Source organism: Ziziphus jujuba, chromosome 7, assembly GCF_031755915.1.
Source record: "Ziziphus jujuba cultivar Dongzao chromosome 7, ASM3175591v1".
In the NCBI taxonomy this organism is placed as follows: domain Eukaryota; kingdom Viridiplantae; phylum Streptophyta; class Magnoliopsida; order Rosales; family Rhamnaceae; genus Ziziphus; species Ziziphus jujuba.
The window spans coordinates 17,790,027-17,808,487 of record NC_083385.1 but is presented as its reverse complement, the minus strand read 5'-3'; the positions used below and the strand labels follow the sequence as shown (position 1 = coordinate 17,808,487).

Sequence of the window (18,461 nt, the reverse complement as noted above, 5' to 3'; positions counted from 1 at the left end):
TGTGAATATGATTTTGCATAAGCCCAGGCAAGATTTGAAAAATTATTTTAGATAATATCTGAAAAATTTGTTGTGGCAGACTTGAATGGGTGCATTAATTGGAAATAATTGATATCCACCAATGGGAGTTAGATGGTCATGCTCCTCGGACGGTTTATCTTATTATATGCTAGAATTTGTCGAATCTTTTTTTTTTTTTTTTTTTTTACACAAATGTCAAATCTTTAAAATAAAAAAAAATTAAAAAAAAAATGTTCGGTGATACTATATGAAGACGTGTGTCTGATAACGACTAACCATATCTATACATGCTTTCTTTTATCATTACAATTTGGGAGGGGCATCCTCGCCACGTGAAGATTTAGACCCTAAACGTTGTAGGGTTTCGGCTTTCAATTTACCATTTATTTTCTTTTTCTTCACCATAATGAATGCATTTGGGCCTGGGCCTCAGTGTCCTCCTACCACCATTATTTTATTTATTTATTTATTGGGCCCCAGTGTCCCCCTACCTTTACCATTATTTTATTTATTTATTAATTTATTCATTTTCGAGAAAGAGAAAAATAAGGTGGGACTCCTGGAAGGATTCTTCAGTACTGTATTTACATCCTCTCCATTTAATATTTACACATTCTTTCTTATATAAAGTGTAGAATCCACACCTGATGCAAGAGAGACATGTTGTATGCATCCCAGGTATTTGAAGTTTTTTCCAGACTCCTAGCCTTCTACAATCTTCATTGAGTTTATTCAGAGTGTATTCTTCTTCTTTTTTTTTTTTTTTTCCTTCAATTATTCAGATTTTATTTCACGCATTTTGCAAAAAGGATTAGTATACATGCATATCATAAGGAATTTAAAAGGGAAGAGGGAAAAATGCATGCACAAATTAAATAAACTGTTTGTTTACACTATTCGTACATTCTAACAAAGACTTACTTTTATATTTAAAATGAGGGATAAAACTTTAAAATCAAATCTTAAAATCAGTGCCACTGGTTGGGGGGATAATCAGGGAATGGGTTTGATGAACAACTCGTCCAAATAATCATGTGAAATTGAAACCAATCTAGAAAATTAAATTAACATATTACCAAGAAAAAACAAAAATCAAGGAAATATTAATATTTCACATGGACTTTTCAGGCGTCCACGTGCTTCACACAGAATTCACAATAAAACATGGGTTGGGTGGATTATTCGTCCCGAATGAGAAGATTAATGAAATTTAGAATTGTGCTATATGGTTATAATATATATGACCAGCATTTGGCGACAAACACAAAGAAAGTTGCTATTTCAAGGGGGAAAAAAAAAAAGAAAAAAAAAAGGTTATTATTTAGAACAAATTTTTTTTTTTTTTTGGGATAAAAAATATATAAAACAATTATCGTTCATATATAAATACATAAAACATAATGATCAAATAAGCATAATCTCAGAATAAAAGCATATACCGTTTCAATAGGCCGAATCTGACTCTGAAATTCAAAACCCTATATAGGTTACCAGTTAACAATTTCAATCAGAAACTGAAAAATATTTACAGTCTTTTAAGGATCATACTGCTACTAAATTTCTTTGAATAGAACCGAGAAAAGAATGAGGAGATTGTTAGAATAAAGTTCACAAAATTTGTGTTAAGCGATGGAAAAAAAAAAAAAAATTGGTACAAGTATCAAAACCTTTCTGGTCACTGGATTGGGTTTCGCTTGAGTTCCTTTAGTATTGCCTCTGATAGCTCATCGGCATTGTACTCCACACCAAAGCATCTCGCCAATTCCATGTTTGGGTTCATCAAATACCTGCTTGTTTTAAAATGGATTACATCCACATTCAGCTCAACCAAAAAAGATTTCAAAAATGTAAAAGGGTTTGGCTTCTTCGTACATCATATGGGAAGATTCAACAAGATAATCATCCCCTTCCTCTTCAACCTTCTTAAAATAAACTCGGTATTCCTGCGCCATCTGCCTTACAGCTGAAACAGCTCCTGTTAACCCTAAAATCCTGGGGTCGAATTCTGCATTCATAAAGGTTGACGACACCAAAAAAATAAGTATGAGCCACACCATTTGAATCAAAGTGTTTCGCATATAGATGAATAAAGAATTACATGCATGCAAAATTATAGAGAAAGCATGCATACACGAATTCAGCATTTGGGAAAAGCCTGACCTTTAAGGTAAGCACGGAGTTGAGCTGGTGTATCACGTTGTGGATCAATTGTAACAAAAACCGGTAGAACCCTAGCATTGTATTTTGAGTCTTGTACCAATTAAGAATACAAAGTAAGCAAGCAAATTAACAAAAAGTAAATCATGAAATATGATGTCAAAATCAAGTTTCAAACCTAATTTTTCTAGAGCTTTGGCCATAATTTGAAGTTGCTCTGGCCCAACATCAGGAGAAGAAGTATATCCAAAGCAAAGGAGAACCCAGTTTCCCAGAAGGTTCTTTTCGGTAACTACCCAATTCTCTGTGTCTACTAAAGTGAATGGACCACCAATTATTGGCCCCATGACAATATTTCCACTAGAGCTAGTACCCTGGCCTGATCCAGTAAAGAGAGACTGTAAGATTGGCAAATCATTTGGTCTTATACAATACAGGGTCCTCTGTTCATCAACTAACTTGGAAACATATAAAATTACCATGGCGTTGCATTAGTACTTGAAGCCAGTTCTCATAGTTCAAATGTCCCACGCAGCAGATAAAGAGTTTAGTAAGAAACTAATCCAGCAATTAATTTAATAAATCACTTCAAGCAAGTGCGTTCATAAATACCATTGCAATCTACCTATTTAATCCTTATTTAGATTGCAAAGCCCAATGGTATAATAATCTAGCAAATAGCAATACTTGTTTTTATTTGTAATTTTGTATTTTTAGATTTTGGTTGAATTCATTTAATACATGTTGTGTTGGGCAACAGGAGAGCAATGCTTAATGCTTAATATTTTAATTGTTTTCAGACAATATACTAAAGGGCCCAAAAGCTATCAGAAATGACTAGTAATTTTATCCATGTAACATGCAATTCCACGTAATCACTATTCAGAAAGATAAAACCACAGAGAGTTTACAATACATGATTACAGATAGATTCTAGATATGCATATCCCACTATTAATGGCAACTATATATATAACAAAGATGTGCTTTTATTTTTGTTAATGTCTTATTCCGTACATTGAGGTCAAAAACTCTAGTAGTAGCACTACGTATTAATATATATATATATATACAGTCAAGCTCAAATCAGGTTCTTAATATCATAATTAACATCAGGACTTCCCTTTTCAACTCTTGAATCACATTAAAGGTTAAGATTTAAAATTACATTTATTAATCACTGGGTTTCGACAAGATTCACTTGCCCTAAATAGGGTTTTAGTATGTCAGTAAATCCATATTTTATTATTTTTAAATTTTAAATCCTAACTGCTAATGTGATCCAAAGGCCAATAAAGGAAGACCTGATATATAAAACTATCATGTCGTGCTAATTTGGGACTGACTCTATACATATAAATATAAATATATATCCTCTCTCCATTTTTCACATCCAAATGGCCTTTAATTGGTCAAAATCATCAACTATTTATTAAACTGCTATGTTAAACCATATTTAGTAGTTAAACCTGCAATTTTAATGTACTGTTTTGATTCTATGTCATCAAGACCTTTGGATTTTGTGCTGCCTTGAGTATCATCTTCCAGTTGTAAGAAGCAAGGAAGAATTAATCTGAAGTACTAGTTAAAACTTCAATTTCATTCCAAATGTGTAAGAAACTAAGAACTCTCTTACGGCATTCTAAAATGAACCCATAGAAAAATAAAACACACCACACTCCTCTACTGTAGAATCTCAGCTTTACTTTATGTTGATTAATATTGTAAAGCCGTAATGTTTTACCAACAATGTTACAAGGCAGAACATACGGAAATTCATATGGCAAAGTCTAAATAATAATAATCAGAGGACAAAGAAGTTCAGAACTTAAAATCTAGAAAGCCCATATAGTTAGGAAATTGTATTTTCTGCAGCTATTATTCCATCTGCCAACTTGAAATTTTAAAGTTTATTCATGCAGAATACAGTACTTATGACTTATGAGGATGGACAAAAGAAGCTAAGTCTTGATGCTCTTATTCTTCCAAATTTCATACATTTTGAAATTTGTGCTCTCAAGGTACTGATATCCACAACAAAAATACCTTCTCACATTGTCTTTCTTCGTAATATGGCTTTCTGATCTTTATATATCCACAACAAAAATACCTTCTCACATTGTCTTTCTTCGTAATATGGCTTTCTGATCTTTATATATCCACAACAAAAATACCTTCTCACATTGTCTTTCTTCGTAATATGGCTTTCTGATCTTTATATCTACGAAGGATCAACTACACTCTATAGGGCCAAACAAAGTACATTGTTTTGCATATATTTGTAGTACTTAATCACAGATGGTTTCAATATTATCTTCTCTTTCTTCGCCTAAAGTACATTTAAGAAAGAATTTTTGTTCCTTTGTTCCCCCCCACCCTCCTCTTTCCGACAACATAGAACTCCTAACACTCGAGTTCTTCTGATCAAACCCTAATAAAAGGTAGCATCACCAGCTCATCCTACGCAACCAATGTAAATTACACTCTTTGAACTGTGTGAACCATGTAATAGAAAAGTTCTTAAACATATAAAGGGGATCTAAATTCATAACCTATGGGTGGCCATACAGTACTTATGAAGTAGTTGCTGAACTCCAAAAGGAAAACCATCAAATTGAATATTCAAAAACAGCATAGAACTCCTAACACTCGAGTTCTTCTGATCAAACCCTAATAAAAGGTAGCATCACCAGCTCATCCTACGCAACCAATGTAAATTACACTCTTTGAACTGTGTGAACCATGTAATAGAAAAGTTCTTAAACATATAAAGGGGATCTAAATTCATAACCTATGGGTGGCCATACAGTACTTATGAAGTAGTTGCTGAACTCCAAAAGGAAAACCATCAATTTTAATATTCAAAAACAGCATACCATGTCAAAATTTAGTGGTACCTTGCCATCAATTCCCATATTGTGATTTAAACTTCATCCATTTCTAGCATTGGAAGCCATAAATTATAAACCATTAGCATACTTATACAGCTCAATAACTTTACTTTCTAGGAATTTGAGACTTTGGATATTAATTTTGAAGAATGGAATGCTCATCTCATCTACGAAATATCCAAAAGGACAGCTCTACAAAGTTACAAGTTAAAGAGCATTTACAAAATATGTAGTAAGGATCAGTTTTGTCAACTAATCAATGGACAAAGAATTAACTCAACTTGAATGCTGATCTATAGGACAAACAGATTATCTTGTTAACTGTTTCACATTTGACATGAAAATGGAAAAACTGATCCTCAAATTTTTCTACATTTAAGGAATAAAGAAGTAAAACAAGAGGAAGAAACTGAACTGACAAAGTACCAACCAAATTGGTACAACTCTTCATGATGAAAATGTTTAATAAGCTAATTTCTGACATGGGAGAAAATGTTACTGAATGATAACATGGTTTAGATAAACATACCTTTTAAAGTTACCCTTCTCTCATCGTTATAATGAATGAAAGTTGCTAGACCAACAAAACCTAGTATAGCACCAGCTGGCTGCAGAAAATTTGTAGAAATAAAAACAATAAACCAGCCAAACATTTATTATTAAAAGAATAGAACTCTATGCAAGCAAAACATGAAAATAAAAGTTCATGGTTCATAACATTCTAAAATGCTCGTATGAAAAGAAGATGCCACAGATAGTAATATTATTAAAAGAAACTTAGATCGAAAGGAGGAATGCAGCATACAATGGCATAAGTACCCCATGAGCGAGGGGTGGTCTGTGTTTCTATAGCCATCACTGGATCATTACCTAACCTCCCATTAGGTTTTTTTGATGATTTGCAATAGTTATGAAACTGGATTCTCTTAGATGGAACAGACCTACAGGAGACATAAGTTATTCAGTATCCATTCAGATGTTACAAGAGCCAGAAAAAGAGAAAGCTCTGCAGCATTTAACTGCATTTCTTTAGGCCTGCCAATAGGGTAGAACCGACAAATGCCACTGCTTCACATACAACGAAAACATGATCACTCAGTATCAAAAAACCAATCATACAGTATATAAATTTAAAATCCCAAAAGAGCAAATTCAGAAATCTTGCTCATGTTTCCATTTACAATACAGAATGAGTACCAAAATCAGGCCAAATTTCAATGTGTCAGAATGAGTAACAAGCCAGTGCTTTCTCTACTCCATCCAACAATATAAATCTTCTAAACAGATCCAACTTATATTTTACACCTTTAAATATTATTTTAAGAACCCAGATAAAAAAGTAAACGATAAATAACCAAAAAAAAATCAAGAGAAAGAGAGAGTAAATAGTAAGCGAGTCATACAGAACCTCATCTTCAAACATATATCCATTAAGTTAAAATATACACGAAATAAAAACTAAAGAGTGATAGAGCAATCTAAAAAACCTTAAATAAACAAGAAACTGTAAAGAAATTAAAGAGAGTGTAGGGATTTTGGAGCTTACCTTCGAAGTAAATTTAGAGCCTCAGTTGAGTGGCGTCTAGAACATGAGAGAAGAAACCGAGAAATGGGCATGGTTTCTACGAAAATACTTTCATGGGTTTCTCCTAAATAGCTCCTTTCAACCAAAATTCCATGTCGAATTTGGTACCAAAGTCTCCAGAGACCAAAAGCACGCGCTTGATTCCCCACTCAACAATGAAAATTGCCTTGCTGCCCAAGCTCAGTTGCTCCACCTTCCTTTCTTTCTCAATATATCAACAACGCCCCTCTCCTTCGTCCACTTAACAAGCCACGCGAGCCCAGAAACCTAAAAGCCCAGAAGATGTTTGAGTTTCATTCTACTAAACAGGCCCTACTTCTTTAATGGTCCATTCTAATGTTTCAACTCTCAGCTTTTTATTTATTTATTTATTTTATATCTCGTTAAATGAAATATATAATTCCCAAATGATATTTCTTCCAAATCCAACCTTTAACTATATCAGTTGCTATTGTTTGATTATCATAAATAGTCACTGCCATTTGAATTGTTCTAATGAAAAGTTGGCTAATTGCTATATATGACTTCATACATACATTCATATATATATATATATATATATATTAGAACTTCTCATTTCGTAACTTAAATGAAATAATTTTTTATTTTTATTGTTGTAAACATAAAATTTTGATTTTTTCAAATTCAACATTAATTTTAATTCATTATTTTTATTTTATAATATTTTTTATTTTTGAAAAAGAGCACCAATCAACTACTAAATTTTTATTATAAGAAGAAAAATCAAATCCTCTATTTTATTATATTTGTGTCAAGCTTTAACTATAAAAGAATAATAATAAAATAAAATAAAAAGGTTAAGAACCCCCATTTTAGTAAGTTTTTCCATCTCCTTTTAATTTTTTTGTTTTCTTTTAATCATATTTCACATCTAAAAATTGTTAAATTTTGTAATATAGTTTACACACTTTGATTTAAAAAACCACAAAGGAATATGATCTTATTTGTTTTTATTTATCTAATTATTTTATATTCATTATTCATTCTTATTTTATTTTATTATTATTATTTATTATTATTATTTTTTTTTTGTATGAATTCATGTTTATTTATTCTCAAGATTTTGTTATAACTTATTGTATAGAACTTATTGTCTTTAATGGAAGTTCATGGTATACAACTAATCAATCTTTTTTAGCATTCTTACATAATTGTTTATGAGTTATAAAAAATGTTATCATAAAAAATTGAATGAAACAATTAAATTGAAAATTTTGCATTTTAAAATGAAAAAAAATAAAAATAGCTAGACAAAAAAAATTAAAAATAATTTTAAAAATTTATTATTAGTTTTGCCTAAAATCTCAATAAGGGTTAAGACGGCCTGTGCTAACGGGGCTAGAAAATAAAGTTATATGCACCACAAATCCTATGACTAAAAGTTTCAAGAGGCTTCTAGATAAAGGTTATTAACGATATTGTCTTTAAAAGTAATAATAATATTTCTGAGGGATACAAATTAAATCAACCTTTAAAATTAAATATCCAATTTCCATTAAAGGCAAGAGGTATGTTTATGTTTATTTATTCGGTTTCTATTACACGTATAATGATTTTTTATTTATTTATTTTTTTTCTTTGTGGGGCCAAAGTATAAAGTAGTATGAATATAATACGTACGCCGCCTCGTTCACTGTCTCGGTGCCAAACCGCATTGTATATTTTCCTTTCAACTTCTAAATTCCAAACGCACTAACATCGTTTTTGTTCCCTCTGTTAAAATAAATATATATATATATATATATATATCACAATTATGGTACACATATCACAAGTTCGAAAAGATTTTGCAAACCTGTACAAGCTTTTAAGGACAATGATATTTGTAGTAGTTTAATACCCTCAATTGTTAGAAACTCATATGTTTATAAATTAAAAAACATAAGAATAAAAAAGTGATAAAAGATAGAATTAGATTTTTAAGGGAATTCAATCTCCTAATAAATTTTTTGAGAAAATCCAACCTTTTAAAAATCAAATTAATAATCTATACTTTTATATCATAATAAGGCTCATATTTTATATTTATTTAGCTTTCTTAAATAGGAAAACTTGTATCAACTTAGTCTTAAAATTTAACCACAAACGCTTAGTATTATCAAATAAATAGTTTTGATGGCCTAACAAATAGTATGAGTGACCCAAAAAATAAAACAATGAAATTATCCATTACTAAATAGTTAAACTAAATATTTATATATTTGTGATTGTAATAACATCAACGTTTGGAAAATTTTGTTTATTCCAAATTTGCATATAAACAAGAATCTCACAGCCCTAATTTATTTTTTCTTTGATAAAGAAACATGTTTTCTAGTAGCAACATAGTGTTTTGGTTCGCATGTATAGAATTTATCACAGTATATGTCATTAATTGAAATAGATTTAACAGCAACTACAACTTAATAGAACATGGTAATGGACTCAAAACATATGTATGGTCTGCAATTTGAACATAGAGGGAATGAAAGGATAGGTGATCAAAGTGATAACACGGTTAATCAGAGGCTTCCAGCCAATTCCATTGGTTGAGAAAGCAAATGCTTGGTCTTCATCTTATGAATGGCACCGGCAGGGTCAAGGCTTTTGGGACAAGCAGCAGTACAATTCTGAATGGTCCTGCATCTGTATAGTCTCCTCTGGTCCTCTGTCACTGCCTGCAATCTCTCCTCTGTAAACTCATCCCGGCTACAAAATGTGCAAAACCATCATCAAATTGAGAATATTAATTTGATTAAAAAAAATTTAAAAAAAAAGGTATATACATAATCTTGCTACAATACATGTGCACGTCCAAATTAAGGTAGGTGTGCCCAATCAATTGCATATGATCTACCAATTGTATAATTACATGTAATCGGATTGAGAGATCGTGTAACCCACATTGCCGGTGAGTTACATGTATAATTAATCAGACTGTATGTATATGTTTATGGATGTTAATTTATATACCTATCAGAGATCCATCTATAAGCATGAAGTAGTGCAGCTGGTCCTGGGAACTCTTCAGGATTCCACCAGTAGGAAGGGCATGAAGTAGAGCAACAAGCACAGAGTATACACTCATATAGACCATCTAGCTTTTTCCTATCTTCTGGTGATTGCCTGTACTCTCTCCCATCCTCTGGGTGCTTTTTTGTCTTCAGCCACGGCTCTATCGACCTGTATATTAAGTATTAATAAACCCACTATTGAAAACCTTACCCAGCTACATTATATCTAGTAGATTTTGAATTTGGGAATCAAAATAATGTTACGTTTTTATTGGCTTAAAGTCTCATATCTTTACCTTTGACTTGCATCGGATTCTGTTTTTTTTCTTTTTTCTTTTTTTTTATTATTATTATTATTTTTTTTTTTTTCTAAATAGCCTTCGGTTGGTATCCAAAAATGTGGTAGACTACATGTGGGTTCAAAATCTGTTGGTGAACTAATCTGGTGTCCAAAGTTTGGTAAACTATAATTTCGTTAAGCTATTACTATTTTTTTTTTTCTTCTTTTCTTTTTTTCCCCCTTTATTCATATAATTTTCAAAGCAATATCATTCATATAGGGTTTTTTTAATCATTACCTAAGAAACCCATAATTTAAAGATCCCATTATAACAAACTGGGGGTATCGTAAATTTGGAATCAAAACACGCATTAAAATTATACGGTGGAAATTGTTAGAGTTATTACATCTTAGTACCATATACTTTGATCAAATTGCACATTGAATCCTTTGATTTAAAATATTTTGCATTAGATCCTTATTTTACAATTTGTTACGCATTAATCAAATTGAGATTGATTTAACAAAAAGTTTAAAAATTGAAAAAATTAACCATTTTTCTCAATTTACAAATAAGATGAGAAAAGAATTGAAATTGATTAATTAGAAAACTAATCGATTTCTTAAGATTTAAACTTTTCATTAGTTCATTTAGAAATTAATTTGGAAGTTAAATTAATGAAAAACAGATTGTAAATTGAAGGTTCAATAAAGAACATTTTAAATTCAAAAATTCAATGTGCAATTTAGTCAAAATTAATTGAAAAAAAAAATGTTAACTCCCTAAGTCCAATCAGGGCTAGTAAAGTATAGTACATAATAGGTACATTGCCACATGGTGACATATTCTAATTAGCTATTGGCATGTGGAATATTTAATACCAAAAAAGAAAACAAGTAATTCGTCCCATATATCACTAAGTAAGTGGAAGAGTGGAGTTTACTATACAACCAAAATTGAGTTTTCCAATGGAGAAAAAAAGAGTGAAAAAAAAGAGAGATGAAACATACTTATACTGCTGGTAGAAATTAGTAAGGTCAACCACCAAATCTTTGATGACAAACATGTGAGGAAGAGGGGTTATGACAGTGGGCTTGGAAGTGTCTTTCCCAATTGGCCTGAGACAGGCCACAGTGTTAGTCCCATCAATATTCATAGAGCATGACCCACATATCCCTTCTCTGCATGACCTCCTATAACTCAAGCTTGAATCCTCCTCTGCCTTTATCTTCTGTAGTGCATCCAAAACCTCCAACCAAGAAAAAAAATAAATAAATATATATATATATATATATATATCTAACTAATTGACTAATAAACAAAAATCAAAACGAAAAAAAAATCAATTAATTACCATAGGACCACAATTGGATAGGTCTAGAAAATAGGATTGAAGGTAAGGTTTGTTGTTGGGATGGTTAGGATTCCATCTATATATCTTGAACTCCTTCAACACCTTGCTTTTATTTCTGATGGTGTCATGGGTCTCAACAGCTTCCTCTGCATGTTCTTGGGCCGCAGGGTGGCCTTTTAGAATGGGAAAATTATGCCTTTTTGGGTTTCCTTTCTTCAGAATACGAGCTACCTTCTCATATCCATGGCGAACCCAGCTCTTTGACATCTCTCTTTCTCTGTCTTTGCTCTGTTTTGCTGTGTCTCTGAAATACCCATTACTCGTTTTTGAGTTCTTTTGCATGTATCAAGACACGTATTTGCATATATGTGACACCTGTTAAGGTGGCAACGACTGCATAAAATTATGTGACGGTGAATTATAGAATTATGATGACTCTTGGGCTTGGGCCTGGGCTTGAGGTTTGGATCTAACTTAAGGGTAGGACAATTAAATCGTCGATTAGAGGGGTTTTTTTTAAAAAAAAAAAAAAAAATTAATATTGGAACATTATAATGGAAATTTGAATTGCGGACCATGTCATTACCAAAAAATTAGTAGCTTTAGCACTGAGTATCGTTTGGTCGTGTAAGAATAAAATTCATATGTAGAAGGGTCAAACCTGAAATTCCTCTAGATGTGTACTATGGAGAAGCTAATAGGTTGAATGTGAAACAAATTCCATATAGAAGTAAGGGGGATGAATATATTATAATTTAAAAAAATTTGAAAAAATAAAATAAAAAAAGGTTTTGTTTTGGGTCTAAAAAAGGATACTCTGAAAACATTTTTTTTCCAAAATGAGTGGGTGACAAAGTAGCAGTCTGTCTTGTGATGCCCACACAGTTTGTCAAAACTTTGCTGGATGGTCAGAAGTTTGGATATCATATATGTTTGAAGATCCCCAAGACAAGTCAATCGTCATATTCTTCCTACTTGTTCTTATGAAAGCTTTTATGTCCCACAAAACATCTTCTTCTGCAACAATTTTAGGACCATCTGGACCACACCTCTCTCCCTCTCCTTAGATTCACACTTTTCTTTTTTTTATTTTTCTTTTTTCTTCCTTTTTATTCTTTAATGGGTTTGACCCAAATCCAAAGACATCTCATCCCTTTTTGAGACTCTCCTCCAAGATTTCTACACGAAATTGTGTTGTTTTTTGCACCAATATCTTGGCCATAGTTTATATATAAACACTCTGGCTGAGTGGAGTGGGATTCAATAAGAGACATACATACATATATATACATATATAATCTCAAAGTTCAAGAATGTTGAGACTTTGAGGTGGGATTAAAACAATTCCAAATGGTAGATTAACATCAACATCTACTTGCAGATTTTTTTCATCTTACATCTTGAAAACTATGTTTATCACTATGTATGCATCACTCTCATGTCGCATTCACTGGTAGTTTGACTCTCAAACCAAGGAAAAGGGTAGGCAATTGTACGCCTTAACTAGGTCTATTCCTTGGAAAAAATATATATATATATATATATTATTTTTCTGAACTTATAAGGACGCATCAATATGATTTTATATTGAATTCTTTGCGCATGTGCTTGTCTAACCTATATAATTGGCCTATTTCGTAGCTTTTAGCTCGTAGAACTTTTTCCCTTTTCTTTTTTTCTTTTTTTTTTTTGGGTTGTTCGCTAAGTATTGTTGGTAGTATTTTGCTCTCTCTTCTTGCTGCTAAATAATATAGTTGGTAGCTAGCCTACTATTTAGATGAATCTATTAATTTGATGGGAAAAACAAATCTTACAATTGAATTACATCAAAATCATTTACCTATATCATATAGTAGATAAATTAGTTGTTTTAAGGTAGCAAATGTAATTAATATTTCCAAAATCAATATTCAACATTTTTTATCAAATAAAGAACTCTCAAAAATTGGTATATCAGTCTTACGGACCCAAAAAAAGTAAAACCCTTATTTGGTTTTGAATTAACTAAAAGTTAATAGCTTTTTCTTTTCTTTTTTGTCTTATTTTTTTGTGAATTGATTCTATCCTTTATATATATATATGTAAGTCTTTTGATCATCCATCCTTATCCAACAGGTCCTAAACACCATGGCAGCTATGTATGGATTGGTTTTAAAGCAGCATCGATATTGATAACTATGGAATATATGGGTGTGAATAATTTGCTAATAAACTAAACCCTGAATCTCTAATCGCTCTACTCAGGGTATTATAGGTGTTAATTTTGTGTCCAAATCAAAAGGAGGAAGGGAAAAAAAATAAATAAATAAGAAAGCAGAGAGAAGTTAGTGGTGTCTAATCAGTTAAGTACTAAGCACATTTATATTGAAAACTAAAATTTCCTGATGGGGGACGTTAGGTAAAGCTTTGATAATGAAAATTCAACTTGATGTATCCAAAATTTGGCACAAATCGTCCAAACATGTATATTAATGTTCCTAAAGAGACCATATATATAAAGTTTTTACCACAAGAAATTAAATATTTATGAGAAGATTCTTAAAATAAATAAAACAATAATAAGATTATTATTATTGTTGCAATTGGCCAATCACTTGGCCTCTGTACGTTTTGTGGGGCTAGGTCCATGTCAAAATTAAGCTTAGCTATCACTGAGGAAAAATTATATATATTTTGTTCGTACTTCATTCGGGGAAAGAAATAAAATTAAAATTAATGATAACTTCTTTGACCAAAATTTCTTCCTAAATAAAATTTTCTTGGTTCAATCTCCTTCTCTTTCTTCCTTCTTGTTTTTTTTTCCCCTCTTTTTTTTAATTATAAATTTATATTTTTTGTTGGAACATGATATACAGGCATACATAGCTGAACTTGTATTCGTATAATCTTTCTTTCTAGTTGTTTAGATTCTAGATGAGTGGCATGGAATAACACCAGAGAGGAAACCACCAAATAAAGAAGGGAAACAAAAGAAAAATACAAAAGAAAATATTCTTTGGAGTAGTGTTGAAGAAATTCTGATTTGGAGAATATTTTTGGAGAAGGTAAATTAGAATTTTATTTTTTTAGTTTTAGGATAATTAAATGTAATATGAACTAAAATTGTTCTTTTTTTCCTTCTTAAAAAATTATTAAAAAAGATAAGCTGTAATATTCATCAGGTTAAGTGATCATACCAGTCAGGCAACTTCTAAAAATGCATCAATTGGAAAATGTCATAATCGCTGGGACCCTCAAATAGTTTGATATAATAAAGAGAAGACAATAATTTAGCTCCCTAGATTAACAAATATTAACCTTTTTTTTTTTGTTAAACAAATAATTAAGTTAGGCATGATATGTATGTTTCTTATTAGCTCTAGCATGCCTCCTCGCCCTATAGAAAACCTAACTTTTTGTTTCTTATATGTTATATTGACATCCTGATTTATACACATATTGCATATATATATATATATATATATGGTTTTATATAAATTAAAAAAATAACAAAATAACAAAAGAGAATCTTAGACAATACTTTATATATATACATATATATATAGGCTTGCAATTTTTTTTTAAAAAAAAGTTATACTTTTATTTAAAATATTATATAGTGAATTTAGAAACCATGATAAAAGTCCTAATTTTAAAAAACATATATCTTCCTAATCTAGATTCGATGTACACCTTACAGAATGAATTTATCAACTGCCACATAAAAAGAAAAATTCCAATCAACTTTTAGAAATATCGAATAATGAAAATTTATTGTAAGTATAAAATTAATATTTATAGAATTCTCATCCTATCAAAAATTATATACATACATGTATGTGCTGTTTTAAAAAAGTAAATTGATCATATCAACTGATAAATCATTCGAGAGCATAACTGGTAAATCATAAGGTGGGGTACAGAACCAAATCCGGTACATAATTAAAATTATGCCCATGGGATGAGATTAATATTGATGCCATTTTAGGCCCTTCATGATTTGGGTGTTCATGAATAGTCTCAGTCACATAGGAGTAATCTTCATTTATTATATTTGTTATTCTATTTTATTTTATTTTTTGGTCAACAGAAGAGTGCTGGTCTTCATATGAAGTAACCCTTCTTTTAGATAGCGGCTCATTGTACATAGCTTTTAAACCCCTGTTTATTTGCTTTCATATACTTTTCTACTCTAGAAAATAGTTTCTAATTAAGAAGTTAATTAATTATTAGTTATTAGATATGGCCTTCTCCTCCAAGTCATTGTTCATGTCCAAATTGCGCAAGACTTTGGTTTTTTTTATGTATTTATAATGCAGAATTATCAATAAATTCTTATAGTTCTTAATTATATTCATAAGTAACATTAGTATATACATACATATATATATATATATGCATTTTTTTTTATTTGAAATGTTAAATTAATATTCATGGAGGAATAATTGGTATAAAAAGAACTAAAATTCTTCATTAACCATCTAGTACCTCACGTTCTAGATAACAACTATTAATTAATAGAGAGTAGTAATTATATAATACTATTTACTTTAAAAGAGTCAACTAAGATTATATGCAATTTTTTAATTATTATTTCGTTCATTTTTCTTTTTCTTTTTTTTTCCCATGTTACACTACGCATGATGATGAGGTGTAGACCACCGTGATCTAAATCCCATTATTTGAGTAAAAACAAATATAACCATATTTAATAATTGTATAATACAATTTGGACCAAAATTGATTGAAGTTTGTGATGAAAAGTGGGACCAATGGAGGGTCTAGTTGTGGTTGCCCTAAAGCCCAACCATGGTATATGGGGTCCAATACTTCACCCCAACCTACTTTTATGACTAAGTTTGGTTGATCTGTTAACATAGTAAGTTTTTTGGGAAGACCTTGTAGATAGTCTTAGGAATTAGGATCTTTTAATTACAGCCTCAAAATTAGGTGGCTTAATTATTCCAAAGGGATTTTTGGTCCAACATTGCAAGCTCCAACATTACATACCCACTCAAATCCTCTGTTTGGAATGGAAGAAAATGAGTTCAAATACAAGAAATATAGTTTATAATCTTTTTTCTAAGAATATATATATATATATATATATATATGAGTGCCAATATTGATGAAATTGTACTTAAATTAGTAGTTGCTTAATTGCTGAGCATGGAGCAATGAAGTCGTTTTATTCAGAAGTTGCGACTTTGGTGGTGCAAGTGTTGGCTATTGGGCCAATTCAAAATACACATTTATGGATATGGAAGGTACAGAATTGTGAGATCCATATAACTACACGTGAATCTCATTTGTAAAAAGTCCACATATAAAATTCCTTAAAATAAACGTTGCCTTTTAATTTTTTTTTTTTTTAAATAGACCATGTTGAACATATTATATTCCCAATCAATGCCATTCAATTTCTATTTCTGCAAAAATATGTCTTTGACTGAACAATTAAGAAATTACATATTCAAAATGAGTCAGATTATTTTGAATCAATTTAAATTTATCAAACAAACCCATAAATTTTTTTGGGTGAAAACAACATACCCATATATTGATCGGTGATAAAAGACAAGATTTTATATATACAGTCGTTTGCTATTAGTGTCAACTTGATTGTATTTATCTTATCAATCTTTTAAATTTAATTTTAACGATAAGGTTATCAAGTTCAATTAAATAAACCGAGGCATATTCAATCGCTATGATTAAAAGTATAAGATTTTTGGCATCAATGCTTTGTGCATTTTTAATATTAATATACTTTATTTCTCTTTAGACTGTAATATCAACTCAGCATCAACAACCTTTTAAATTTATAAGTAATACATCATCAATCCAAAATGGTTATATTATAAGTTTTTAACTGCTAAATTATATTAACTATAAACAAAATGTAAATCCGGTTATATTTGCGTTCAAGGAGGAAAATTTTCTTATTCATAGTGCATTGCATTTTAACAACTAAACAATCACAGTATATATTAATGTTAATTCGATATTGTAGAGGATAAAATACAAAATATTAAATTTGATGGAGCATTGTGTTAAAAACATAAAGTTGATAAAAGACTAGTTAATATATATATATATATAGTTTTTCTACAGTAAAATGGTCTGCATATAGATACATTCAAAATTAATATTTTTTAATAAAAAAATTAATTTTATTATATATTATACATATCAAAATTAATATTTTTATTTAAAAAATTTTAATTTTGGATATTAATGGATCGTCCGCACCCTAAAACTCTTTTATATATATAAAGTTTTTTCAATTGTTATTGACAAAAAAAAAAAAAAAAAAGAGAAAAAAAAGAGTTTTTCTCGATTGATCTATACATTTCAGTAGGTGAACTTATTATAAACGATCTATATATATATATATATATTTTTTTTTAGCACGGAGAAAAAACTGGTGCAGTGGGAAAGCAGATCATCTCGGAGATGTGTGTAATAATGAGAGCTCACTATCAGATTATGAGGGGGCCCTCTTAATTTCCCTACTCTTTTTAACTTTTCTGAGGCCTGAGGGTAGGCTTTTTATTTATTTATTTATTATTTTCTGAACAGAAAATTAATAATGGGAACAATTAAGCAAGCTATCCATCAACGGAAACTCCCATCAATCCAACGGTCCAAATCAAATAATATTGTGTGTGTATGTGTGTAGTGAATCCCTTGGTACAGCTTCATTGAAAATGATGTTTAAGGTCACATCAATCCCAAAATTTTATTGATATTTACAAATCTTTGTAGTTGGCTCAGATAACGTCCCTACAAATTAAAATTAAACAACATCAAAACCTGTTTTACTGCCTCAAGTAACTTAATTCACACATCATTAGGTCATTGATTTCCTTCTAATTAATGCCACGTGTGTATATACCCAAAAAAAAAAAAAAACCAAAATTGAACTAACTGTCAAAGTAACTGTCACCAACTGTAAAAATTTATGAAAGGTAAAATACACACACACAGAGTAACTATTAATTAACTTAATAGTACATTTCTTGGAGACATAGAAGACGTGGGAATTTGGATATAAGTAACTGGTTTGGTTTTTGTAGGGTGAAACAGGGACCGTATAGCTAATGAAGGGGAGGAAAAAAAATAAAAACAAAAATAAAAAAACTATATGAAATAAAAAAGAAGAATATAAATATATAT

At 30.4% G+C, this 18,461-nt stretch overlaps 2 protein-coding genes across 4 annotated transcripts; both read right to left on the bottom strand.

Moving 5' to 3' along the window:
* Positions 1 to 1,457: 1,457 nt before the first annotated feature.
* LOC107432023 (protein SCO1 homolog 2, mitochondrial) lies at positions 1,458 to 6,875 on the bottom strand. Of its 3 annotated transcripts, none has more exons than XM_048479900.2 (8): positions 6,616 to 6,875; positions 6,090 to 6,134; positions 5,875 to 6,010; positions 5,599 to 5,677; positions 2,357 to 2,557; positions 2,182 to 2,205; positions 1,894 to 2,026; positions 1,458 to 1,808 (listed from the first exon to the last, which is right to left on the bottom strand). In XM_048479900.2, exons 1-8 carry the CDS (start codon positions 6,684 to 6,686, stop codon positions 1,697 to 1,699), a joined length of 801 nt encoding a protein of 266 aa, XP_048335857.2. In that variant the 5' UTR covers positions 6,687 to 6,875; the 3' UTR covers positions 1,458 to 1,696. The 3 variants fall into 3 exon arrangements, with proteins under 3 accessions (XP_048335857.2, XP_048335856.2, XP_015898562.3); XM_048479899.2 differs by having other exon boundaries at positions 2,182 to 2,271; positions 6,616 to 6,873; XM_016043076.4 differs by lacking the exon at positions 6,090 to 6,134 and having other exon boundaries at positions 2,182 to 2,271; positions 6,616 to 6,870.
* Positions 6,876 to 9,019: 2,144 nt separating this feature from the next.
* LOC107432004 (succinate dehydrogenase [ubiquinone] iron-sulfur subunit 3, mitochondrial) lies at positions 9,020 to 11,643 on the bottom strand. Its single transcript, XM_048479592.2, has 4 exons — positions 11,304 to 11,643; positions 10,960 to 11,198; positions 9,628 to 9,837; positions 9,020 to 9,363 (listed from the first exon to the last, which is right to left on the bottom strand). Exons 1-4 carry the CDS (start codon positions 11,568 to 11,570, stop codon positions 9,177 to 9,179), a joined length of 903 nt encoding a protein of 300 aa, XP_048335549.2. The 5' UTR covers positions 11,571 to 11,643; the 3' UTR covers positions 9,020 to 9,176.
* Positions 11,644 to 18,461: the final 6,818 nt, after the last annotated feature.